The sequence below is a fragment of the Cygnus atratus genome, chromosome 3 (assembly GCF_013377495.2).
Source record: "Cygnus atratus isolate AKBS03 ecotype Queensland, Australia chromosome 3, CAtr_DNAZoo_HiC_assembly, whole genome shotgun sequence".
NCBI classification, from domain to species: Eukaryota; Metazoa; Chordata; class Aves; order Anseriformes; family Anatidae; genus Cygnus; species Cygnus atratus.
In genome coordinates, this window is record NC_066364.1 from 110,056,387 (window position 1) to 110,083,284 (window position 26,898).

The 26,898-nt window shown below is 45.3% G+C and overlaps 1 protein-coding gene and 1 long non-coding RNA gene across 2 annotated transcripts; both read right to left on the bottom strand.

Moving 5' to 3' along the window:
- Positions 1 to 1,907: 1,907 nt before the first annotated feature.
- RAB1A (RAB1A, member RAS oncogene family) lies at positions 1,908 to 14,688 on the bottom strand. Its single transcript, XM_035553033.2, has 6 exons — positions 14,421 to 14,688; positions 7,948 to 8,020; positions 5,708 to 5,803; positions 4,171 to 4,266; positions 2,989 to 3,120; positions 1,908 to 2,715 (listed from the first exon to the last, which is right to left on the bottom strand). The coding sequence occupies exons 1-6, from the start codon at positions 14,441 to 14,443 to the stop codon at positions 2,518 to 2,520; spliced, it is 618 nt and encodes a 205-aa protein (XP_035408926.1). The 5' UTR covers positions 14,444 to 14,688; the 3' UTR covers positions 1,908 to 2,517.
- Positions 14,689 to 18,308: 3,620 nt separating this feature from the next.
- Positions 18,309 to 25,855, bottom strand: LOC118251173 (uncharacterized). Its single transcript, XR_004779684.2, has 3 exons — positions 25,756 to 25,855; positions 22,791 to 22,961; positions 18,309 to 19,287 (listed from the first exon to the last, which is right to left on the bottom strand). It is a non-coding gene; the product is annotated as an uncharacterized LOC118251173 (long non-coding RNA).
- Between the last annotated feature and the right edge of the window lie 1,043 nt (positions 25,856 to 26,898).

Sequence of the window (26,898 nt, forward strand, 5' to 3'; positions counted from 1 at the left end):
TTAATTAACCTTTAAACTAAATGGTTATCATTGTGTTCTCCTACAGAATACATCATTTCCTCCCATTCTTATGAACAGAGCGGATAACGTTTGTGCACCACGCAAGTAGAAGGGGGAAAGCGCAGTGAAATTATTTCGAGCTCTTAGCTTTTAGTTTGGGGGCTTGGGGTTGTTGTTTTGTTTTTTAATACCCTCCCCTATCCTCCCCCTCAGCTTCAAGAGCAGGTTTTTAAGTCATGAGGCTGCAGGTGCCAATTCCCAGCTCAGCGTGCACCAGGACAGTGCTGCAGTGAGACTGCTCTCGCTCTGGCCTCACCGCCCCAGGCTCCCCTGCTGGCGGGCACTCCGGGAGTCTTACTGCAGCAGGACCAGCCAGGAATTACCCAGCCAACGTCACCCCGGCTTTGATGAAAGGAAACGCCACTGCTGCCTCTTTGTCTCCATGTGCCAGTTGTAGGCCTGGCCCAGGCTGCTGAAGCTATTTAGTAAGTCAGCTCACAGGTGAGAACCTTTCAGCCAGGATTTTTTTAAAACCTGTTGGGTCCTCTGCTGTGTATGCGAGCCTGACACCTGGCTGGAGTATTTAACAGTGCCACCCTGTCAAGTTGTAACTTAGGGAAAAAAATAACCACCAAACAACTGGTGTAGCCCAAGTTGGTTTTGCAATGCTTTTATTACTGTATATATTAACATTGTTTTGGATAGTATGTAGCAGGCATCTCAACATTTAAGTTCATTTGTGCAGTTCTCTGGAGGGAAGATGTTTTACCCTCAGTACACCTCCTTCTGGTTCGCTTCCTGATCTTAGCAGCACTCACTACTCCTACAGCTCCTGCTCTCCAGGAGGAGCGAGTCACATAATGAATTATACCAACAAGCACGTCTCTAATAGAAAGCACATCACTTTATTTTGTGAAGGTCTCACGTGGAAGAGTTCAACTTAACCATGACAATACTTTATGTATTACAATTGCCTGTTCATTGATGCAACTATGTTGAAGAAAGCTGTTAGCCAAAGTTCCCCCCCCAAAAAAATCAGAGGCTATTTGCACCAGTTTTAGTTTATACCTCACAACATACCTAGGCTATATTTGTTACTATCACAGGGTGTATTTACTACTAGGGGAATGTTACATGGTCTTTCAAACATGAGACTATTTACAGAATAGGCTGAACAGTTGAGTTTAGATAAAGCTGAACAATTTTACATGTATAGGAAGTGTTATAGGCTAGCTTTCCTGTGGCTTTTAGCTAGACATCAGGCACTAATGATTTGATTAGCTCTGTACAAAGAATCACACACTGCCCAAAACCTCTTGGCTGCTGGTTAGTTCCAAATTGTTTGAAAGAGTGCCTACATGAGCAACAGTCTGGTGTGGGATCTCACTGTCCCCATTTCATCCTTCTGATGCCTTTATGCATAACCGAAGAGAAACTAAGCTGTTGCATTAAGAAGAGTATTAATTAAAAGAGGATGGAATTAACAGTATATAGAAAAGACATAATATACTGGTACAAAGTTTTACCACCTCAAGGTTATGCTGAAGTATTCACATTAGGGAAATACCCTTCTGTCCCCTGCTGCACAAAGCAGACAGGTATTCCCTAAGTCAAGTCCTTGAGAAATAAATTAAGTTCCGAGACTAAGTTAGGGAACTGTAGTACATTCAGAGTGCATTATGCCTCCATGGACATTGGCTAGGTGTTCCTGGTACAGCGCACATGCCTTAAGCACCACAACACCTCAGTCTCTTGGGCCATAGTCACTAGTTTTGTTGCAGGGAAGGTCTCTGGGTCTACTACAAGGTCTGAGAGCCATGGCTGCACAAAGATATGTTTTGTGCACAATGCAAGCCTGATTTCCCCCTTAGCCAATACAAATTAAGACAATGTTTATCACCATACAGTTTGATATTACTTCCAATAAGTACAATATTTATTAAACATTTCTTCAGTTTTGTTACATATTGTGCAACAAATTACAATATTCTGCAGCCACAAATTATATGCAGAGTATGAAGAAACTATTAATCAGAGATAGTGTGATCTTTCCATTTATAATTCTACAAGAAGGAACTAGCAAATCAGATCTTACATATATCTTACTAAATTTTATGCATGGAAACTGACAGACACTGTTGTGCTGTTTGATACAAAATGGCTAAACTTCATCTTCAGAAGACTAAACCTGACATCTAAACATGCCAATAGAAACATCAAAACAAAAATACATCCTAACCAACCACAGGAAACAGTCTGGTATCAGGAAAAGCAACAAGGATTACACGTTTATAAACCAGCACACAAAGGTTTAAAACAGTTCTGAAAATGAAGTTAGCTGTCTTGAGTCAAGGGAATAAAAAAAGTCAGTATTGACCATTTACAATCTCTGACCTTTGTGGAGACGGTAAGAATCTGTTGTAGTGCAGCTACATACAGTACAATTCAGGCAAATTTTTTTCACTTGGGTTCAGATTGCAAATTCATTGTTGTGAGACAAAAGGGGGGAGGCAAGTTTTAGCAGCAACCTCCACTAGACTGCTTGACTGGAGTGCTCTGAATTTTAACATTGGACTTCTCCGCACCACCAGCTGTTGCTCCAGGACCCATTCGTTTTTTAATCTCAGCAGCCATGGTCATGAAAGACTGTTCTACATTTGTGGCGTTCTTTGCACTGGTTTCCAAAAACGGAATTCCAAGAGAATCTGCAAATTCCTGTGAATCGAGAAACAGCAAACAGTAAGCTCACACACCAACACTCACAGCTCACCTGGTTTCCTGGTGCACCTCCGCATCCACCCCAAGTTCACAGACCCCCACCCAAACCCCAATTTGACTTGTACCGAAGTACTTAGCAGGTCACTGAGCTGTCTGCATTTGTGGCACACTGACATCTGTGTACCGAGCTGCTTCCCTACACTGAACTCAACTGCATTTATGACCCAGCCTAGCACTGAGCCAAGCCAGCCCGTGTCAGTACCAACATACCTTTGCTGTTGTATAGTCTACTACTTTCTTTGTGGTCAGATCACATTTGTTCCCCACCAACAACTTGTTGACGTTTTCACTGGCATAGCGGTCTATCTCCTGCAGCCACTGTTTTACATTATTGAAAGACTCCTAGGAGACAAGAGAGCTGTAAGCAAAACCCCTACCACAAGGGAAGTTCAGCACTATTCGGCAATAACTGGAAAAAAGGTAAAGCAACGTACATATCAGTGTGCTTCACAACTACAAGGGACGCAACACTACTAATGCTACTGTATTTTATCCATACCACCGCTCCCAATTCCCTCCGGATAAGGGAGTCACCACAGGGTCTAGACCATTCTTCAGGCCACTGCTCCACGCAGTGCACAATCAGCCCCTTCCTCCCTGGCTGGGCTCCCCCCCATTACTTTTCCCTGCTCCATACTGAATAGCCAACAAATACCATCAGGGACTCCTCCTCCTCTTCCTGTAGCAGGCAGAAGATACAGTACACAGCTGAAAGCAGAAGAATCCCAGGCATTTACAAAAGCACCAGCTATTAGGTGCAAGTCACATTGTTGTGGAGAGAGATGCTGGAACAACCTTTGACTCCAAAAATACAGAACTGCTGCACTGAGCTGACATTCGAGTTAGCAACAGAAGCCAACTGTTCCCTTCCTGTTAGTTCAGGAAACTCTACACTTCCGAAGAGCCCTTCAAACAGGACAACAGCACCACTGATCTTCAGAGATTCTTTCACAAAAAACACTGCCTCAGTTGTACACTGCGCACATGCTGACATTTTTCAGTTTCAGATTTGTTTATTGTAGACCAAAGTTCAAGTACATCCAGAAATGTTTGAACAGTATCAGTAATTCAGACTCCTCACCACTAAAGGCAGGTTGAGAAGTATTCACAGTCACTTACCTACCCAGCAAGTTCCAGGTTAAGCCTAAGACACTGTTACTTTAGAGTAGCATCCCACCTATCTCACAGCTCCCTGTACTTGTTTAGCCCCAAACTGGAGACTGCTGTCCATTCAGCTCAATGAACTTCAACACAGCTGGAGAACAGTCACTGCATGCTTCAGAAACGCTGAGTTGTTAAATCCTACATAGTGCATCAAATTGCATTTTATTTACACGTCAGCCTCATGCATCCCACCTGGAGAACCCCTCCTGGCACAAGTTCACCACTTACCTGATCCGTAACATCATACACAACTATGATGCCATGAGCGCCTCTATAGTAACTGGAAGTGATAGTTCGAAACCTCTCCTGTCCCGCTGTGTCCCACTGCAAGGCAAACAGGATCAGTTACTGCAGAGCAGGGTGCCGGGGTCACAGGAGCTCACAGAACACAACTCAGCCGACCTGCCACCCAACTGCAAGCATCTCCAAGTCCCAACTGCAGAAACATCTCCGAGATGGTCAAACAGGATTCAAGGTAACCAACATATTTTAACTGGGAAGTACGCTTCAGTAGGTGCTTTCCTAGAACTGCTCATTTGTTTGGTTTTAGACCGAGTGCACTGAAGAGATCTCACAGAAAACATTTCAAGTCATTCTGACCCAAACAGAAGCCCTTTCTGCACATATAAACAGAAGCCATGGTTCAGTGGTCAGAACAAATGCGAGGCAGGGCTTGAAAACCCATTCAGGCTAAGATCTGAGAGATGTGGGGTATCTAACATCACCACTCCCTTCAGCAGCCTTGGTAAAAGAGCTGCAAAGGTATTTACAGGCAACATCCTCTTTGAAAGATGAAGTGCAACAACTCAAACCTGGTTCCTTCCTCCTGGTGGCAGAGGGGAGGAAGGGCATTTGGTGCTTCACCTCCCCCCAGCAGGGCAGGAAGTCACCCAAACACCGCTGTTCCCAAAGCCATGTCAGGAGTAGGGCTAGCACGTATTAAAAATAGACTCGCAGACAGATTCCTGGTGGGCTGTTCTGAGGGTCTGCAGGCTCACAACTGTGCCCAGGCTTCTGGCTGGGAACTAGAGGCTGCTCCACAGCACAGCCTGGAATCCCTGAGTCATTGCCTTCCAGTCCTGAGAGCCTCTGCTGGAGCTGGAAGCAGTGGCTGACAAGGATTGTGTGACCTTGCATAGATATTAGATTTCAGTACACAAGTCACCATTTTAGAGCACTTCAAGATTAGAGGAGAGAACTGCCAAGTCTCTGCCCCTGCCTATTGCAGGGGAAGGCCAAACACAGCCAGAAGACGCTACTCAGCACTAAGGCAGACAAGCCAGTTGCAAGCACACTTGTCAGTTTTTCCTTTCAGACCCACAAAAGCACACTCCCAGCACCAGGTAGTGCACACAGCTGTTAACAGCTGCTGGAGAACTCTGGCATCTTGGACAACCGTGATGTTCTTGCACTTACACCGATCCTCAATAGTTACTGCAAAACTATACTGGTTTTGATGAGAGCAAACCAGCACAGGATCCCACCCTTCAGCTCACTGCCCATGGTGCCTTTTAAAACTTAAGCTTTTTCTTCCCAAAGGAAAAAAGATTAACATCTCACTTCCCCTTTCAGGCAGGCAGCATTGATCACATCCTTCTTCAGGGACAGGTCATGGGAAGTCCTGTGAAAACTGCCTAGCCTCTTAGAACAGGGAATACACTGTACTTTAATCATTAAAATAGAAACAAAGATAAGTACCAGTAATCATGAATGCAATTGTGCTTGAACAGATTAAGGTGCCCAGGAGTTGAGAAATACTACTTACTATCTGAAGTTTGATTGTTTTCCCATCTAGTTCTATAGTTCTGATTTTGAAGTCCACACCAATTGTGCTGATGTAACTTTCTGTGTACGTGTCATCCTAGGAAGAAGAGTGAACATAAGTCAAGCCAGCTGCACTTCCACAGTCACCTACTTTATTATGCAATAGGCAAACACCATGCAGACAAAGGTACTTGATTTCCTAGGAAAAAATGGGTCTGATCATCCATTGCAAAGTCTAGCAGCAATCTAGATCTTTTCACTGAACACTTACTCTTTAGAAATTCTTCAAAAACTTCTAAGCACCTCATACCGCAAGGTTTGTGTTCCCCAACTAGTCAATAAAACTCATTCCAAAAATGCTATAGCATTAAGTCCTGAATTGTAGTTCAGAAGACAGCCTTTGTTCAAGTTGGCAGACTGAAGAGCTACTTAGAATAACCATTAAGGTCATTGAAGTGCCTCCAATTTTTATCTTCCTTTGGTGTTTTTTCATCTGTTACACGGCAGCTACCTATACCAAGTGAGAGGCTTTGCCTCATTCGCCCTCCGCATCTGAATTGCAGATCCCCTGCCACCACAGCTGGTTGCTACAGCAGTTTAGAGTTACAGCTTAGGTACTCGTGATGAGTCCTCTGCTGCATGGTCTGAGTGAGCACAGGAAACACAGCACTGCTCTAACAGCCTGCACAGACCTGGCTGCTGAGGCCCCACCTGGTCTTCGGCACACAGAAACCTTTGGGTCAGCCTCCACTACATGCGAGTGTTCATTAGCCTACTGGCATGAAGGAAGGTTATTTGCAAAGTACCAGCAGGACAGAACTTCAGGTTAAACATGCCACAAAAGGCTTTACGTAACCAGCAGCTCTCACAAAAGCAAGGGGATTCTTTGTGCTGTGAATGGAAGACACCTCAGATAATACAGCTGTCTGAAGGAACAGACGCAAGTAACGGGAAAGCATTAAGCCTTTTACAATGACATGACATTCATTTCCTTAAGTTCCAATACTCAAAAAGGTATGTTTGAAAAGCCTGCTGCTGTTTAACCTGCAGCAGGAACATATTAAGTGACATAAGGACTTATTGCAGCATTCGATGTAAAAAAGCTTAGTTTAGAAAGTCAAATTTCTACAGGAAAAAGCTTCTCAGCTGAAGAAACACCAGATAACTGAGCACAAACATAAGCTGGTTATCCAAAAGAATAGTTGGATGCTTTTGAATAAATTTGACTTCATGTGAAACATCTGCAAGAAAACAGGCTACACTGATGTGTGAGTACTGCTCCAGCCTCGGTGTCACTTCCAATCCACTAACTGAGCTCTGAGCAGAGCAGGTTACACCACTCTGGTGCTCACACTGGTTGTAGCATTGCCTTGTCCTACTACAGTAGTGCTGCAGTGGCCATGGGGGCTCCCACTGGTGCAATGCTATTTGCACACAGCAGACACCCACTTCACATAAGTAACAGGGAACTTCCAGAGGTGCCTGGAGCAGCTGTTTATAGTCTGAAACCGCCACCATTGTCTTGCACTAGTATCAAAACTTAGCTTCGAATCTCCTCCCACAGCAACATTTTAAGCTAGACACAGGTGAAGAGTTCTCTGGACTCCAGCTCTTCCCACCAGGAGCTGTCAAACATTTCAAACTCCCCCTGTTGACAAGAACATTGGAGCCTCTTGCATGAAGTTCAAGACAGCAGCCCACCAGCAATTTTAAAGTTCAGTATACGTTCCTTTACTAAAGGAAGCATTAAGGCCTTATTATTCCTAGATTATTTTAATTACCTCTCCCCCAGGCTAAGCAATTGGTAGGCCTTTTCAATGCAGATGTCAAACTTCACCCGGCTGAAAATATTCAGATCAAGTTGTAACTAATTAAGGTCTTTGGCATACATTACAACTTTGAGAATGAGGACTACGAGACCCCAGACCTCAAGTACGTCCTTCCACCTTCAGAGTTCTACCACCACCACAATGGTGGAACTTATATTAGGATATTTTGTTCTCAAGTAACAGGAAAATGAGAATCAAATTTAACCGGGCATTCTTGATATTATCTCTGATATGACTCATGAATACATTAGCTGGAAACATTCAGGAGACAAGAAGGCTTTGAAACACTGATTATTCCTTGGTACACCAGGCCTGACAGCCATCAGTCCTTTCAAGCCGCTCTTCTAGCGGAGAAATTCTTGCTAAGTACCTGAGGCAGCTTTTATATAAAAGTTTAAGCATGATCACTTACTGCAAACCTAAGTAGAAGGCAAGATTTCCCAACACCGGAGTCTCCAATCAGAAGTAGCTTGAATAAATAGTCACTGCAGGGAGAAAAAAATGGCACTTAGTGACAAATGCTGCTGACAGCCAGTACACTGTTTGAGTCAGGCAGATCAGTTCACTGCTAGGGAACAGACCCTCCAACTCCAAACTCCTCTGGCCAGGTGAGGTGCTCTCAGTTCACGTAAGTTGCTGTGTAAGGGAGGTGTGAGGTGGATGCCCTGGGCACAGCATTTGCATTGAAGCGTGCTGTTCCAGGAAGTTACAACGGGGATATTGGTAGCTATCAGCAAGGTGAAGAGTCCTACTTCAGCCCTTTGCGGTCTAGCTGAAACTAAAACCACACTTCCCAGTTACGTACGAGCCTCACTGGTTGGTAGAACAACACATCAGCAATAATAGTTCTGGTGGACAGCAAGCCAGCTCATACCATCTGTAAGTCAAAGGCTTCGCTCCACTGCTGTATGCACAAGTTCCATGTAGCTGGCCAAAAGCAGCCACGTCCTTCCTCAGTTTAAGTTACCCAGACTGAGCTTTCAGCAGGATCCAACAGAACACACGATGGAGGTGTACAAGCCATTAGCACCAGGTTTAATGACCTGCTGAAGCAGAACGAACATTTGCCTCCCATGCTAGGCTATTAACAGCCATATTAGTGGCCATATATTCCACTCATCTTTTAAGAACGAAGCACACATTGCCAGGTAATACATCCACACTCAGGTGTGATGTCAGCACACATTCCTGTCAGGTATGGTGTAATAATTCTTAAGTCACATCGGTAGGGGTAACAATTTGTGTTTTGTTTAGTGCTGAGCCCTCCCAATACTGAGGGCACAAGCACAGTATGGCTGACCTACCTTACATGTCAGAGAGCAACGAAGACTTCACTGTTAGCAAAACATTAAACTGTATGTTAGTCACAAGCCAAATGGGGTGGTTTAATACCAGAGACCAAGCAGGACAAAAAAACCAAGCACCACTCACAGCAATACCTTGTGTTAGGTAAGCTAGTTCCAGGCTTGTAGCTCTTCAGCCCCACAACACCCAGAATTAAGTCCCATGCTCATTTAACCACCAAAGCTTACAAGAGGCACATTTCTACCCCCACTTAACCAAACAAAAATAAACCTGAAGTCAGCTGTCCCCACTGACTATTCCCCACCACTGCCATGAGTCCAGCCAGGGCACTGCACCCACCCTCAGCAGCCAGCCACCAGGCTCTCCTCCACTCCTCAGCTCAAGTGCCCCAGTGACTCGCTGTGAGAACACGTTCTACGGAGGAGACCCACTGCCGCAGCACTTCTCTCAAGGCTAGAGGGAAGTCAAAGTGCTAAATGTAACGACTAATAAGCTAATCTTAAAAATGCAGGCTCACCCCTCCCCAGCCTGAAGTGAAAGCACTCAAGGTACTTCAGAGATCAAAGTCATCTGAAGATACTTAGTTTCTGGGGCTCAGAGCTCACTACTGTCAAACGGTGTGCGGCACCAAGGCAGGATGGTTTTAGTGCAGTGCACTTACTACCCCGCGTAGTTCAGAGGAGGTAAGTGAGGTTGCATCACAACCCACTTACCCGAACAGCTTCAAACCAGTCAAGGCACCGCTACTTACCAGCGGCACTACAACTGCTCGCTCCCCAGGACCACGCAGGACCCCCTCGTGGAGCCAGGGCAGCCCAGGAGCTGACACCGCTGTCCCCGCCCCGACACGCCGCCCTGCACACTTCCTCCCCGCGCCCTTCAGAAGCGGCTTCGCGTTTCCTGTGGCTCCGCTTGCAGAAGCTGCCCCAGCCACACGGACGAGCCGACTGCGGGCACCCCGCTGTGCTTTATCAGGAGAAAACCACTCCAGGCCTAACTGCCCGCCCCAGCACAGCGGGACTGTCTGACCCTTCCCTCTGCGGCCTCCCAGCCACCGCCCCCAGCCCGGAGCTGAGGAAGGAGCGAGCTCCCTCCCCTTTCCCCCACTAACAACTGCAGCTCCCCAAAGCTGACACGGGCTAGAGAACAGGGTGATGGCACACCAGCTCTCACATCTGGCCCTCTGTTAGGTTATCACACACAAATTGACATGCACAGCTTTCAGATTTAACAGCAAGTTTGGGTCAGCCAGTTCTCTGCAAAGCTAAATTATTACTTATAGAAAGCATTAATACCCTTCCAAGTACTAGAGCCTGCAGCATGGCATAATCCCCTTAAGAATGGTAACACAGGAATATTACCACTGTGCTTTCACCTGAATTTCACTGCTCATGTCACTAGAAAACATTTAATTCCTTCCTAGGTAAGACTTGAGCTACAAGCTCCCAAGCCTCCCTTGCTTCCAAGGGGGACCCAGGTCTCCTCAGCCCCCAAACCCTGCAGGGTTTGTCCTCCTCTCGCATCCCTCAGACTCCCGGGCAGCTCCCAGCCAGGCCTACCCTGCTATTAAGTCCTCCATTTTATATGCAGGCATTCCCTGGCCAGAAGCAAACAGGAGCGGCCATAGTGTAACTTAGCAGTAGTGCTGTGGGTGAAGCAGCAGGAATCCAAAAGCCTTAAATGCTGCTTTTGACATCTCTACTATCAAAACGTGTCCCGACTCTGGGCTCCGTTGTTTCAGACAGCAAACAGTCACCGGGTCGCACAGCAGCTCCAGCCAGCTGCCTCACCCAAAGCAGGGCCAGCACAGCTCAGGCTGAGGAAAAAGGCAAACAGCCTTTATCAAGTCACTCTTACCCTAGAACGGGCTGCTGTGTCACAAACCTAGTTCTGCCAGATAAGCAAGACTGAAACTTAGACCTGCATCAACTCCAAGATAATTGAAGTGCAACCTTGCTGTTTAGGTTTTCAAAAATTAAAGTTACTGCATGCATAATACCCAAAAACGCGCTCCACTTCCACATACAGCTGCTTCAGGGTGTTTTACAACACCAGGCATCTGTATGTGGGCCTTGAGAACTATCTGTTACACACGGTGTGGTGGCTGAGACCACAGAACAACAGCCTAAATCCAAGAAAAATGAGAACAAGCTATAAAGTTTTGCTGAAATGTATTTCCAGACTGAACCCTGCTGATGGAATATATTTGAGTAAACAGCTTCAGTTGTGGTGACACATCCCAGTCACCCAGGTTAATTCTGGTGCTTGCTCCTGAAAAGCCTCAATCACTTCTGAAGCTGTGAGCTTAGCTTTCCCAGTCTGAAGACCTGGGCCATTAGCTCCTGGAGCTCAGGAAGCCCCCGTAGCGCAGGCTGGGCACAGGCCATGCAGCACAGCCTTCTCCACAGCACTTGGAGGTGGCGTGAACTCGGACTGATCGTTCAGCCACTTCTCACTCTTTATATAAGCAGTCATACTTCACACTATACAAGACTGCTCGCTGGAGGATGTGCAGCAGCAGGGCAGGCAGGTGCTGTCAGCATGAGTGAGGCTTTCAAACCCTTCTAATCAGGAGGAGAACAGGCTAACTTCCTTTTGCCAAGGAGAACTGCTAGATACACTGCAATTCTTGCAAAAAAGGCACCTCCAGGAGAGCCCTGCCACATCTGAGAGGGGAGCAGCACTCCACCACAGGCACTTTCCGTGCCACAGCCAGCAAGCAAGCTCAGCAGAGCTGGCCAAAGCTGTGCAGGACAAGAGATCCGCATGCCTCTAAAGCACGTTGTTTATGTAGGCAGACGCACTTCTTTCCTAGAACCAGGAAGGCTTTATCCCAAACAGACAAGATGAGGTAGTCATCCATCTCCTACAAGGAACTGTTGGAGTCAGCTTTAATCATTGATGTCAGCTGCAGGTTTATTGTAAACAGATACTCACAGCAGCCTCAAATCCTCTTTGTTCCACCACCCAAGAAATTTTGAAGAGGAGCATGACTGTCACGCTGATTACACACTGCATGTGCAAGTAAACAGAATCCAGAAGACAAGAGGCCACTCTGCATCGCAGATTATGGCTTAGAAAGGCTGGAACAAATAATTTCAGATGTTTCCAGAAGCTGTCACTCACCTGTCACCCACTGACCTCCACCACACAAGCCTGAGAAGCCCACACAGGGGCTCGCTAACACCTCTGAATACCAAAACCAGGTTTATTCCAACATCACTTTGTTCCCTTATCACCCCTTAGGGAAGGTATCTGGAATGAGACCCAGACACCACAGAGCATTCATCAAGATTAACTCCCAGGCCTGCTTATCTGTGCAAGGGCTCACCCCCTGGTGGATCTGTGCAAGCCAGCCTGCTGCATGCAGTTGCACAAGGGGTAGGAAGCACCAAGCCTGAAAGACCTCAGCATGATCTAGTCACAACAGAGTCAATATTGACATTTTGACTATTTAAACACCATAATGGGGGAGGAACACAAAAGGAACACAACCCAGCACTGGCTGGACAGATGTTTTGAGAATTTAGCTTCACAAATGCTAGCGCTAACAGCTCACCCAGCCCTCCCCAGCTCCTTCTCACACACAAAAAGCACACTTGTTAGTCCACCAAGCTGTCCTACAGCACTGAAATTTCAGGGGAGCTCAGAAGCAGACTCCCTTCAAACCCTGACACCAGTAGCTTCTAATCCTGCAGCTTTCTGAATAAGAAAACTGAAGGAGGCAAGTTTAACAGAAAGATTTAGCTAACCCACTGACTTCTGACACGCCCAGGACAGAGGATCTGGGCTACAGCCCCATCTGAAGCCCTGATAAGGAGCCGAGAACATACATTCCAGGCAACGTACCACTAAAAGCACAAATGGATACCTGCACCTGTTAGAGACGGACTAGGAAGAATACTTCAACCCCACAAATCTTACTCCCGGTTTAACACTGATCCAAGTACACTTATTATAGGGAGAGAAAAATATCCTTAAATCTCACTGTGCTCTTCCCATCTCTTATCCTCATCCAGCAGACACAACCCTGCCAAAAGTAACAATTTACTATTCCAAATTAATCTTAAACTAGTCTTCCCTCTTCATTTGAGGAGTCCAGTCCCCACCTCCAGGAATGAACACACTCCACTGAGAACGAGGCTCCCACAAAATGCTTTTTCGCCTCCATAGCAGCATTTGTTACCTGACTGCAGGAAGCTATGCTCTCAGTCAGCTCTTCCTAAAAAGCTGGGAGGCTTCAGTAAAGGCCAGAAATAATCTGTGGGGGAAGAGCCCCTTCCACCTGCTTCCACCCAGAAGGGCCTAACACTTCACAGGCAGTCTTCCAGTGCCAAACCCCACCTGTCCACGAGATGAAGTCGAATTTAACCCTGAGACCCTTTACAACCATGAAGGCACCAACCAACAAATTGTTGTTTATCCACTGGTTACATCCAGCTCCTGTTTTAGTGCTTCCAGAAGCCATACCAGCAAACCTGTTATGTAATCTTGCCAAGATGTAACTTGAGTTCCTGGCTGAACCTCTCAGTTTTCACCAACTATCTGGAGCTAGCTGATGATTACTTCGCCTTCTATTCCTGCTCACTCTCCAGGTGATTTTAATGGGCACAGAGTGCCTGCAGTCACACTGCCACACACAGGGAGCATAAAAGCCATGACCATGCACACCAGCAGCCACAGCTGCGTGGGAAGACAAGGTCTGAGGACAAAAGTTGGTTGAGTCTCACCCATAAAGAGATGGTGGGATCTAGAGCAGTAATGTCATACCACACACGGGGCTCAAGAGCCAAACCACTTCAGTTGCATTAGAGGGCATGGCAGCTTTGTCATCCCAAACTGGAGTGCCAGCATAGGCGAAAGAATCCTAAAACCACTCTTTGGCACTGAAGTAGTGAGAGCAAAGTGGCTGGCTTTAAAGTGCTTTTTAAATGAATCCCGAGTCCCTCAAACAAAAGATGAGGGAGCCGAGGTTTGTTGTCCCCAACACCCTGGTGGGCAAGCCGCTGCTCTTACTGCTGCCAGACCCCAGACAACTACTGCCCAGAGCCCTCAGCCATCCCCGCTGCCGAGAACAAGGCCACCCTCACACCGCGACCCCCCAGAGAAAACCACAACCCCGTGCCATCACCAGGCTCTCCAGGCAGCTCCTCCTTCGGCTCAGTCCAACCCCGAAGATCACTTGCTTCGTGACCAAGCCGGAGCGTTGCAAAACCCACAGAGGCCCCGAGTGTTTTGCAAGCGCCATGTGACACACACATGACTCGCAGCCGGAGCGGGGCAGGGCGGACCTCCGCCTGCCCAGCCTGCCAGCGGGCCGGGGCGCGCAGCCCCCGCGGAGAGGAGCTGTTTCTCCCGGCTGCCCCCCCCCGCCGCTCCCCCCAGGCGGGGCTCACCGGGGGGCAGCCCCGGGGCAGGGCGAGGCGCCCGCAGCCTTTGGGTCCCCCCAGAAGGGCGGCACCGGGGGGGGGGCACCCGGGGGCTCCCCCCATCCCCAAGGCCTGGGGGGCCTCCCCCCGGCTCCGCTGCGCCCCCAGCCCCCCGGCCCCGTCCCCCTTACCGCCCCCGCCCCGCACTCACTACTCGGGGTTCATGCTGGACATGTCCGTGGGGCCCGCGGCCCGAGGGACGGCGTAGGGCGCTGCGAGGGGAGGGCGCTGGCGGCCTGGCACCTGCCGCCGCCCAGGCGGGCGCTCCGCGGATGCAGGGGGTGCGAGGGCTGCCGCCTGCGCCCGGCTCGGCTCGGCCCGGCCTGCCCCCTCCGCCCGGCCCCGCTCCGCTCCGCGGCCTCCGCGCTCGCTCCTCAGCCCAAAATGGCCGCCGCTGCCCGACCAGGAAACGGGGCGGCCGCTCGCCCAGCAGCGCTTACATGGCCGGGGGGAGGCGGCGGGGCATGCCGGGAAACCGAGTCCGCGCCACGCCCGCCGCCCCGCGCCCGCGGCCGGCCGCGCCCCGCCTTCCGGGACTCGCTCTCCCGGCGGCCCCCGCGGCGGCGGCGGCGCATGCGCGTCGGCCGGCCTTTCTTCCCTCGGCCCCGTCGGCTCGGCGCGGCGGTGGGCGCAGCGGATTGGCCGGGGAGGGGCCGGCCGGGGGTGACGTCAGCGGGCAGACGTGGCAGCCCGGGCGAGTCGCGGGGCGGGCGGAGGGGGGCGGGGCTTAAGCGCCGAGGGGCGGGGCCGGCGCCCTCCCCACCCGGCTGGGCCCGGGCACGGCCGCGGCCTGGGCTTGGGGCCTCAGCTCTGAGGGGGGCGGAGCCCACAGGGCCCCGCTGCCGGCCCGGCTCTGCCGTGCCTGGCGGGGCCAGCTGCCTGCCCGCCGAAATAAATTAAAAAAAACATGAAATCACCTCACGAAATCGCCTCATGAAATCATACTCTGCGCCCCGCCCCCCCAGTAATAAGGATCAGTCCCTTTCCACACAACAACCATTACATCTGTTATCTAAAGCGGTTTCCAAGCATTATTCAGTCACATAACGTCCTTCAGGTACATTAAACACTACTACACTCGTTTTCCTCCTGGGAAGCAAAGGGATGGCGACCCCGTCATACTCCCGATACCTCCAAGCAAAAGTCTCATTAAACCTAGAAGAACTCAGAATTTAGGAGCTTAGTTTTCTAGTTTTCACTTAAATTCCTACTAACCATCAAGTCGTGTCACTGGTATTTTTGGTTGCTTACGCTTTCAAGTGTATTCCTAACAAAGTCCTGCCCTTTCAAACGCCATCAGAAGGAGCACGTCACTGAAATACTGTATGTCGTCGTTCTAGAATCGTACACAGGGAACTGCTAAACCTTACACGTCTTAACAGCTCCTCATAATCAGCTCAGGAATTTAAATCCCCACTAAACACATATTATCTGATGTTATTTCATTACAAAGGGCATAGTGTAACATATTGACCAAAGTTTTATCTTCCAGCCGGCTCAAAGGATGGGAGAAACAGTCCACAAGAAGACTACCACATCACCGAAACATCCTAGGCAGGCAAAGAAGTGTGTGTAGTGCTTATGTCATCTTCACGTGGCAAGCTGAAAAGTGTTACTGCAGCAATCCAGATCTTAATCTGTTCACAAACTGACTTCCACCAAGCTGCAAGTCACCAGCCATGCAAGTACAAGGGGTTACCAAAATAACCGATGTGAACAGGAGTCTTGCAATTGGGCAGCGACAGAGCTGAATCCCCAGAGGAACTGAAATTGCATAGTCTTATCCTTTTTTTTTTCCCCACAATAAGACAGTGAAAAGCCATTCACACTCCACATATCTTCGTGTTTTTAGTGGTTACATTCATTTCCTTAAAAGAAGTCAACAAACTGTGTGAACTATAAATTAAAATATTAAACATTGGTTAAAAAAATGGGTGTCCTTTGCTTTTTGAGTTGCTCGTTCGGTAATGATCTACGTGTAAATCTACCACATAAATTACTGTATGTGCTGCTTTTGTGGTGGCCATCACTGAAGACTCTTACTTCCCTTTCCCTATTACTTGGTGTATTTGTGAAACCATACCCTTTTTTGTGTGATGCTTGCCATCAGAAATCCAGTGAATCCTTTGAAACTCTCTTTTCTCTCCCATACAGCATGGTTCTTGAAATGCTCTGTGTAAAGTGACCAGATGTGTAGGAATATCCCAGATGACAAACTTCATTTAGCAGACAGAACATCACTCTCTGCTGATACAGAAGTCATTTTTGCAGGGACATTTTTAACATTTGTGCCTTGACTTTTCTCCAGTGAAACAAAAAGCTTCAACCACCCCAATGCCTTATTCTTTTTTTTTTCTTTTTTTCTTTTTTTTTCCTTTTTTTTTTTTTTCTTTTTCTGAGGAATAATGCTTATAGGCCACAGTAAATAGGGCTCAGCCATACTTGGGACTGTACAGATCCAGCGAACTCAGAGCAGGCACAGGAACAAACCAATGCTAGCGCTACCTAACTATGAAAGCTGCAAATTAAATTTGCTTCTGAAGTAGGGCACAGGTTAATAAGAGTGTGGGATGCTGTTTCATCGCAGAGAAGTAATAGCTTCCGTGTCTGAGAAGAGCATATTTTATCTGTGCGACTGAAGCAGCGGCATGGCAGGCATGGTAACCTATCACTTCCAGGCTGGGTGTCAGCTCTCTGGGGGCAGCACAAAAGGTGGGTCTCCGTCAGCTCTGTAGAGAGGTGCAGGGATGACCTTCCATTGCCCATGTTGTAGGCTGAGGTCATCTGTTGCTGTCACAGTTTCTGCACGTGTACCTGTTTAACCAGATGAACAGGCTCAGGACCCCTGCCTGGTTTCTCGCTGGGATCAGAGCGATAATTTTACTGTCAGTGTATCACGTTGTGTCCTGTTCCTCCCCCTTGCTTAAGTAGGCATTCATGGTTTGTCCCGAACACCACAAAGCACTGGACGGTCTGAGATGCCTTGCTTGTCTCTCACTAAAAGGAGCATAACGCAAGCAGCGATTTCAGATGCCAGTTGGGGAAACATTATTCATATACCTCCAGGGCTGCATTCTGCCTGTGCCAATAGCAGCTGATTTTATCCTGTTAGGAAAATCAGCTGCGGAATTTCCTTTGGCTTTGGCTCTACTGCTCTACTGGAGCAGCCTAGGAAAAGCCATGAGTGCAGATTACCTTGAACTATAATCGCCTCCCCTGGTTCTCTGCACCCCAGGGCACTATTCTGACCCACTAACTCCTGTTTTTGAGGCTGAACTCTGCTGATCCCTGCTGTTGTCCCTGCTCAGGTGGCAAGCTGAGACCTGCCATTTCCCATCTCTCTCCTTCTGAGGCCACAAAAGATGCCTGTGGCAGCCACTGCCAGAGGATGCTCGGGGAAATGAGGGTAGAAGGGGACAGGGCATGGCTCAGGGAGTGGAAGGGAAGGAGAGAGCAAGTGGCGATGGCCACAGGCAGGTTTAAGGGTGTAGAGGAATGAACCAGCACAAATGATGGAGAAAGAATGCTACAGCTGCATAATCCACTTCTGAGCACGTTTTTTGTTGCAGTATGGAACCCACATGACCACTCCACTTCAGTACTGTTGGTGGGACCATAAGGGTATTGCCCCTACAGACTGCAGCCTGCAGGAAGTGGGGAGCTACATAGGATTCACTCTGCCTTCCTCTTCTGCTCTTATTTCATACAAAATGGTCAATATTTTTTTAAAGCTATTTAATCATGCCACACGCTCACAGGGCAAGGGATGGTTTCAGGTGTGCTCTCTACCAGTTTTTAACGGTTTTTAACCTGAAAAAGTTTTTCTCTGACCTGTGTAACAGTTCTTGAACCATTGGTAAGGGGAATCATGCTTCTGACTCAGGTATTGCCTCCCCATAAGGCTGTCATGTTAGTACAGTGGCATTCAGATATCATTTGGCCTCTGGCAGCGTCCTTTTCCCTAGACTATGCATAAAATAAGAAAAAAAATGAAACAAAACAAAACCAAAAATAAACAAACAAACAACAAAACAAAACAAATGATTCAGTTATTTATTTCCCTACCTGCCTTCCTCTGCTCTTCCTTCTCCCCTGCCTTCTCAATATCTGATCCATGCAGTGGGAAGGTCACAGGCTAACAGATGCACAACAGCCAGACTGAGAAGGTCAGGTACCAGGAATACACAATAGCAAGCTGAGACGTTGCAAATGACTCTTTTAATACTGAGAGTGCTGGGGAACAAACAAACAGTGTTTTTGACTTATCAATAGCAGCATGTCTCTCTTGTATTGCTCACAATCCTCCCATGTATTTAATTTCTCTGCAGCGCTTTTCAGCTATCGATGTTTTTTCTGACAATACATCCAGCCCATTTCAGATGTGCTGGCAGCACATCTAAAATGGTGTTGCCACATTCTTCTCTTCTTTATTTATTCTTGATTTAGGAAGCAAAGGGCAAGGGAGAAGTAAGTTGCCTTTTGGAAAGGGACCTTTGGGTGCCACTGTGAGGGACAGAACCAATGAACCAACACTCAGGTACAGTCTGATGTCAGAAAAACAGAATTGGGGAGGGAAATGGTATTCTGGAACCATTTAAAAGTGCTGGCTCACTATCACGTATTGCTTCTTACAGGAGGCGGGTAACTAGATGGTGTAATAGAACTTACAGGTCTGAAAATCACCAGGAATCACCTGATGTCCATCTCTACCTCTTATTTTTGCCTCATACAGCCTGTGCTTTTTCATCTTACAGCGAGGAGACCAGATCCTGAGGTTTCACATTGGTTCCAGTCGCAGGCGGAAACAAGTAGGTACAAGCAGGGTGAAGTGTCAAGAGCATTTCGTGGGATGGGAAGGGCATTCTCCTTGAAGAGCAGCCATCTAACTCTGGCCAGGTAAATCTCTGTTGGGAAACTTATGGAAGGAGATCTAGCACCTTGTTCTGGCTCTTTTCTTCAGAATCCAGGCCCAGTTTTGCTTCAGTGCTGTGGTGAGCACATGGGAGTTCTCGAGGTAACTGTAAATCAAATTTGAAGAAGATAATTTTGAGCAGCAGAGGAAACTAAGCTGAAAAAACTATTAACTCTGATACCTTTCTTTACTTTTTACTTTAGTTTGTAGTGTCGACACAGTTCAGATCTTGATTTCCCAACCTGCTGCAAAACTGACAAGACCGCATTCTGTATTGCATGAGGTGCCATGGAGGAAGCAGGGGGTTTGGTAGTTAGACCTTTTGTTGCACAAGCCTAGTGGAAGCAGTTGAACACTACAAGCTCAGGGCTGTAATTGAATGCATCTGCTAAAATCAGAGAAAAAAGTAACATTGGAAGAGACACCAAGAGACAATCTCATTGTTTCCTCTGCTTCAGTTGTATCTATTTAAATCCCAACAGCAATATTCTTAAAGCCTTCCAGAAGTGGCAATTCCCCTGTTCCCGTAGCCCATTTATGACAGCACCCACAAGAAACCTAAAAAAGCTCAGTAGTAAAATGATTCCAAGGATAAATTAAGCAGCTCAGGCTTTCAGTTAAGGTTGCTGGTGAGTTCAGTACATGTTACTTCATTGGTTATATCCTGGGTATCTTTTTAATTATAATCTTCAGTGCCACCAGAGATAAAGAAGAGAGAGCTCAAGCTAGCTTAAGCTATTTCCTTCTAGTAGTGAACCCTTTGTTACTGATGCAGACTTTGTTTGACTGCCACATAAACACTGGGACAGAGTACTGCTAGAAAGCACACTTGAAAAGGGCCCAGAAATATCAGGAAGTAAGAACCCACTGGTTTGCTTAAGTGGGGATCATAGTACTCTTTGCAGATACTGCCAAGGGCTATCTCCTACCTCTGAGTCATGCATTTTGCAACCCAGCGGAGATAGCAGGGTAGTGCACCCTGGAATTTGGTCGCTCTGCTCTCGTACCTGGGTATTTGTTTGCTTCATCATACCAGTTATCATCTAAATGCTCTGGCATGTATTCATCCAGCTGGGCTGGCATCTCTCTGCTGGGCACAGATGTTATTTAAAACTGTCAATGACTTAAAACCAAAGGTTGTTTTATTGTGTTTTGATGCCAGGGTTCTGGAGGAGAGGGTTCTGGAGAGTCCTAAAAAGGCTAAAAAGGTGGTATTTTCTTACACATGCATATGGCATCCAGAAGTGGGCAAAGGGATACAGTTCGAATGAACAGTGACAAACCACGTCATTGGCTGTACTTTCTTTCATCTTCTACTGCCTCACACCTTTTCTTCAATATCAGCCTTTAATGCCATTATTTTCCATTCTGACCTCTTAATTTTTTAAAGATTTCCTATTGTTCATGCTTTTTCTTTTTTCTTACCCCTTCACATTTTGTTCTCACACCCCAAGTGAGCTCCATTTAACTTGGTTTGGGGCATTTGATAGTGACCTTGTGAAGCTGCTTACATGTGCACGCACAGCTTAGTTGTGTGTTGGGAGAAAGAATCTCAGACCTCTACAATGACATTTGGGTCTGCAGTTGCATAGTTGATTGTCTCCTGCAATCATCTGTTATCACGGTGCCTTCAAATGCAGGGAGAAAGGAGGAGCCACCTCCTACACTACCCAGGAACAAATGCATATCTTCGTGAGGAAAGGACAAGCAACTTCTGCCAAGTCCCACAGGCACTTTTCTTTCCCCACAGTATTAATCCTCCCACACAGAATTAATTTGTACCCCTGCCATGTCAATGGTTGGACATACAGTTTGGGAAATACTGTGAAAGTTCAAAGGTACAGCAATAACTAGACCCCCCAAACACAGCACATTCTGATCTTGTCGGTGCCTGGGCCCCCACAGCCTTCTATACACAAAAATCTTTCTTACAACTCTGTGTTTTTCTTGTTCATACTTCCTTTTAAGTTTCCTGCTCTATTTCATGCCTAAAAATGGCAATAGGGAAGAGAGAACTGGAGGCAAAGAATCAGTCAACAAGGTCATTTAGTCTACCCAAAGCTCTAAATGACACCTCTATTTCATACTGAACCTTTCTGTAAACAGGTGCATTTCACCTCAAGAGTTTTGCTTTGTTATGTATTATGGGATTTGGAGAGACATTGAAACTAAGCGTACATAATTGGTTTATCCTATCAGTAATGTTGATAACTGCATACCTTCCTTGGCTGGCAGACTAAACTTTGAGTAGTCATACACTGAATTAAACTAACAATCAACAGAAAACCAGATGGGATTCATCTTTTGTTATTGTTATTCAGCATGAGTCCTTAAATGTAACAAAAACCGGAGAGAGAAAGCTCAGGCTTTGTGTCTGTTAACAGTCAAATGCCTTCATCTTCATCCTGAAGCAGCACAGACAATGCGAATTGAGGCTAGCTTACAGATTTGTAATTGCTAACCTTTATATCAAATCTTTCAGATGTCAGTTCAGGATAAGGTATCATCCTTATTATTTTAGACAGAATCTAACAATTCTTTTCATTTGTATCATTCAAGGGTACCCTACTAGAGTCCTGTGAGGAGGATGGCACAGATCAGTTTAATAAAGTCTTTGAAGAAGCAAAGTGCTGTCTAAACTGTAAAATACTCTTTTTTGGAAAAAGTGTTTGAAAAAAATTAATAATAATAGAGGCTTAATTCTGCTTAAGACATTAATGATTGAATTCAAGCAGTAAAGCTCAGCACAGTAGTAAGGCCAAGATGGGAAGCGAGCACTCAACAGGTTCTTTAGTCCACAAAAGGTAATGAACCTAGATTCTGCTTTATTGAAATAAGTACACCCTCACCTGTAGGCTTCAACAAATAGGTAATGCATTCTATTTTACACAATTTATCACTTGCAAATTGTGAATAGTCATTTGATTTTCAAATACAGTTCCTGTAAGTGAAAATTAATATAGACATGAACCCTTTATCTGGATAGCACATAGGCAAAATTAGGAAATTACACTCAGGGTTCAGCTAAGCGTGAAAATTTTCCACTGCAGTTCAATGTTTTAATGATTGGGTGGATTCTTTCTTCCTTCTCTCACTTTCTCTGTCATGCTCTCTTCTTCCCTCTTTCCTTTTCCTTTCTTTCTTTCTTTCAGATTGAATGGTGTCTACACCGACCTGGTACACCTATCCATACTATTTAGACACACAAACTAAATAAAGCATTAAATTCAATAGAAGTGTTTCATTTTCAAGCTAAGAGACAGCAACATTTAATTACTAGCAGGCTAATTCTGCAATTGGTATTCACTGGAACCACTCAGCATGATCGAAGGGTGCTTTGTTGGATTCAAAATGACATTGTGTAATGTCCGACAAACTTTAAAAAAACAAACTGTGAAAGCAAAGACTTTGAGATACAAGACACATTACCAAAATGAAAATATAATTCAGTACTAAAATGTCCACAGTGGAAATTAATTATACTTTTTTTTTTTTTTCTCATAGGGCACATAATGCTAAATTCCAAATTCTATATTTAGATGCTTAAATAATAAGACTGATTTCCAGGTATACCAAAAAGTTTCCCCCAGATCTCAAAAGACTGCTTACCACTGTGGGTGAGGGATAACCAATCCAGCCTAGAAGTCACCGCTGGATTTTCTCATTAGATGTATTCTTTTATGGCTGATAGTGTTGTTGCACTAATTCATCAATGCAGACCTTTTCCTGAGATCAAACGCAGTATGGAAATGGCACTGATGAAGCAGCTTCAGCTTCTCCCTAGAAGCAAACAAAAGGAGACAGAACAGATATATAATTTCAGGAGCTATAAATTCACTGCTAAGGAATTAAAAAATAAAAAAAAATTACATTTCACTGGCTACTGTGCTGAAAAATAATTTGAAAGAATGTTATTCAAGATGAGGTACTGAAATTATTTCTTCCTTTTAGCTTAAGAAAAAAAAACAAAAAGCCATTTAAAGATCGAGTAGTTCACAGTTAAACACAATCAATCCCTACACACTGCAAGTATTGCCTATGTTCATTAAGTAATGAGATTCTTTTTGTACTGTAGAAAAAAAAGGTCACATTTTGAATACATGACATTATTCGGATTCAGCTGCTATCTAACACAATACTGTCCCATGTAATATTCATTGCATGGCTGGGGTTTTATGCCCAAATACAAAATCTGCTAAAATACATGGCTCAGAACACGTAGCAAAATCATATCTAAATCAAGAGCATCACCAAGTGGGGTGGGTCAGAAAGCCACACAGACTTATTATCTGAGATAGCAGCTGAAGAATAAAAAATCAGGACAACTACACTTGCTTGCCTGCTTGGTATCAACTGGAGATCCTCACAGAAGAAATACAGCACATGAGGGAACAAGGGTAATAGCTTCCGCTGAGATGATTTTCAGCTGCTTTTAATTCTAGTAGTACAGTTCAGAAAGAGCAGGGGACTATTGCAGTTTCCAGCATGTAATTACCATTATCTGAGACCCCAGCCTCCATTCAAAGCATTCCACCTGATCTTTTCTAGAGTGTGCCCGTGTACTAAAGCAACATTTGTCAAATTGAATGACCCCAACTCAGAGCAGCCATTTTGGGAGGCACCAACTTCTACAAAACTACGAGGCCATCATTCTCCCCCAGCTCCTACTTTGAGTAGCCATTCAAAATTGTGCAAAATAATGTTCCACCCTATTTTAGTGGTTACATATTATGCTTCAAGTCATAAACGTAAAAGATTGTTGAGGCAGATGCAGCCTATCTAAAATTAAGAGACCAAGTGAGAACTCCACGGTGGCATTAGGTAATATTGCAATATCCGTTGCAATCAGGGGAGCAGATAAAGCTAGACCTTTGTAACTACTTTCTGTTCATGGATACAACAAAACTTGTTAAGAGATCCTGTTAAAAAAAAAAAAAAGGGAAGTGATGCATCTTCATTTTCTTTTGGTGGGCAGTCACTGTACATGATAAAAAGAGCTACATAAAGTGAACTGCGGAGAAGGCATTTTGTCCAGCTATGGCTTTTTCAGTCCTGATAACCGCATTAAACCGAGACAGAAGTGACTCATTCTTCTCAATAACATTGCTTCAAAGCAATTGACAGCAGAGAACCAAGATATTGGCCTACAATAGCAAGACAGAAGAGAGTGATCCAAGAAAGTTCCAACTTTATTTATTTATTTATTTTTAAGTTCATTGCAGTCATGCCAAACATATTTCTTTCCCTACTCGCTGGACTCTATCTCGAATGGACAGCCTGGCAGGCATCCATGAGACACAGACCCTTCAAGAAGTGTAGTGGGACACATGTATGTAGTTTACCTAATGAGAAATCCTTATTAAATGTTAAAGTCAAGGTTGATCTTAATTTGCACCACTTGCTTAATAACTAAGATTGATAAAAGGGAATGACAGGATAAAAAATATTGCACTTTGCCCTGCACTGTATCTAGACATGTATGAAAGTCACCCAGTACTTTAGACTCCTTCCCACAGTGGAGCCAACAGCTAAGTGCTGAAGGCAGAACTGAGCTGTAGGGAATGATCCTCTGTTTTTATAACAAGATTCCTCCTGGTCTTTCCATCCATTTTAGCAAGGTTACACACATATACAGCCTGCTTGGCAACAGCGCTATTAATGTTCCATTTACATTTTTAATTAGTTTGCTTTACAAGTGTAATTTTTTTATGTTAACATTAAAAAAATAAAAGTGCTATTGATATGAAAATGGAGACTGAACCACTATCGTGACTGCTGAAGTTTCATGTTCAGTGAAAGAGGAACTACTGCCACAACCTGTTTGTGTCTGACATAATCACAACCAGCTCAGATAAAGATGTTTCCTTTCATTACAGCAGCACGTTTGGACACTTTCATGCTTACAGAAATGTTAGTTTAGCAGGAATTTGCTATCTAAAGCAAGGAAAAGTAGTTGTATATGAAAACTAGCAAATATGATGGCCCAGTTTCACTTTTGCTTCATACTTTTAACACCGCAAGTGCAAAGCTGCAATCTGAAAAGGCTCCATTTTGATTCTGTACAGAAGTCTCAGTAGACAAGCTTGCAGAATAGGTCTCCCTGGAATATATTCTGATTAAGAAAGGAAAGGAAAATCATATATACATATATATGAGCTATTCCTTGAACCAGATCTGCATAAATATGACACCTGAGAGGAAACGACTCATTTTAACGAGCAATTTAAATACCAGAGATTAAAAAAGTGTGGCTCTTCAACTCTGAAACAAATCTTTACATTATATCATGGGAAGAGGGACCAAATGAAAAGGAGACACTTGAGGCTGGACTTCTAGAGTGTGTCAAAATGAGATGCATGGAGGGGTGTAAGGACAGGTAGGGAACCTCCAAATTTTACAGGGTGGTCAGAATATTTTGGGGGACTGCAGTCTGCTTCCCTTAGAACATGAGTCCTGAAAAAGTTGGTCTGAAATGTCCCCGTTCCTTCCACAGGCCAGCAAAGCAGAAAGCAAGTTTTATTCCTTTCAAAAAGTATCAAAGCTCTGCAGCATGTGCAGAAGTAGTGCGACTTACCATTTCCTGGCAGGTAGATCTCGTCCTGAATAGACCTTAGCTTGTGCAGTTCAGGTTTGAGATAAATGACCTTCTGCATGTAAAGAGTCACTTCCGTATCAGTCTGCATCAACGACTGGAGGACAGAGAAGAGAAGAAAGGAACTTTCAGTGGTTTGATGTTAGCTAATACATGTAAAAAACAACAATAAGAAAAAAACAACAAAACTTTGTTTTGTGAAGAATACTGTTCTTCAAGATAGCAATGGGATTGTTAATGGGAATTGTTAACTTGATGTAAAGAGAAACTTTTGATTTATATTATACTGGCAATTTATGCTGTTTTCAAGAAATAATTTAAAAAATACATCCTTTTACTGATTTTTATACATAATATTATCATATTCTGGCAGAACAAAGTACATCTGCTGAGAAACTAGCTCACAGTGTGTGATGTCTAGTATCTCTGCCAATATTAGCTTTATGGACCAAGTAATAATATTATGTTAATAACTGCTGATTGCTATTTGTGTACCAGACTGTTCCAATACCATGGTGATGAGCATGCTGTTAGTGTCTGGAACAGATGGACAGACCACGAGAGATATTTGCCTTGATTTTAAGACAAATAGGATTACCTGTTTCATTAACAAGGCTACAAGAAAAAGTGGACAAAAACACATGATCCTATCACCATCTCTAATAGCTGACAGGAAGAAAAAGACCATGCATGTGTAAAGACACATGTTGTATGCACCAATTTGCCCTAACTTTCAGAGAAAGCAAATCTTTGAAGCACACGTAAAGCCAATGCAGCTGTTTTATGCTGTTAAGAATGAGAACAAAATTCACCATGTCCTTTCACTCCCTGCCCAGCAGCACAGCTCCGTTACACTTCTCTCTCTGCAAAGGTGTTGCTTCAGGCTGGACATGAGGCAATGTGTGCTGTGATTCCCTAGCCACTGATATTAAGGACATCTTACAAAGAAGTTGCAACAGCTTCCATCCTCTCTGGAGAAGAGAATTAGAAGAACAACAAACACCCCTTTATCTCATCTTTTTGATATGGCAAAGAAATAAGGAGAAAAGCACACTTTGATCCTACTATGTTGTTTCTTAAGCCCTACCACATGGAGGTCTAGATAGCAACTTTATTCTGCGCTCT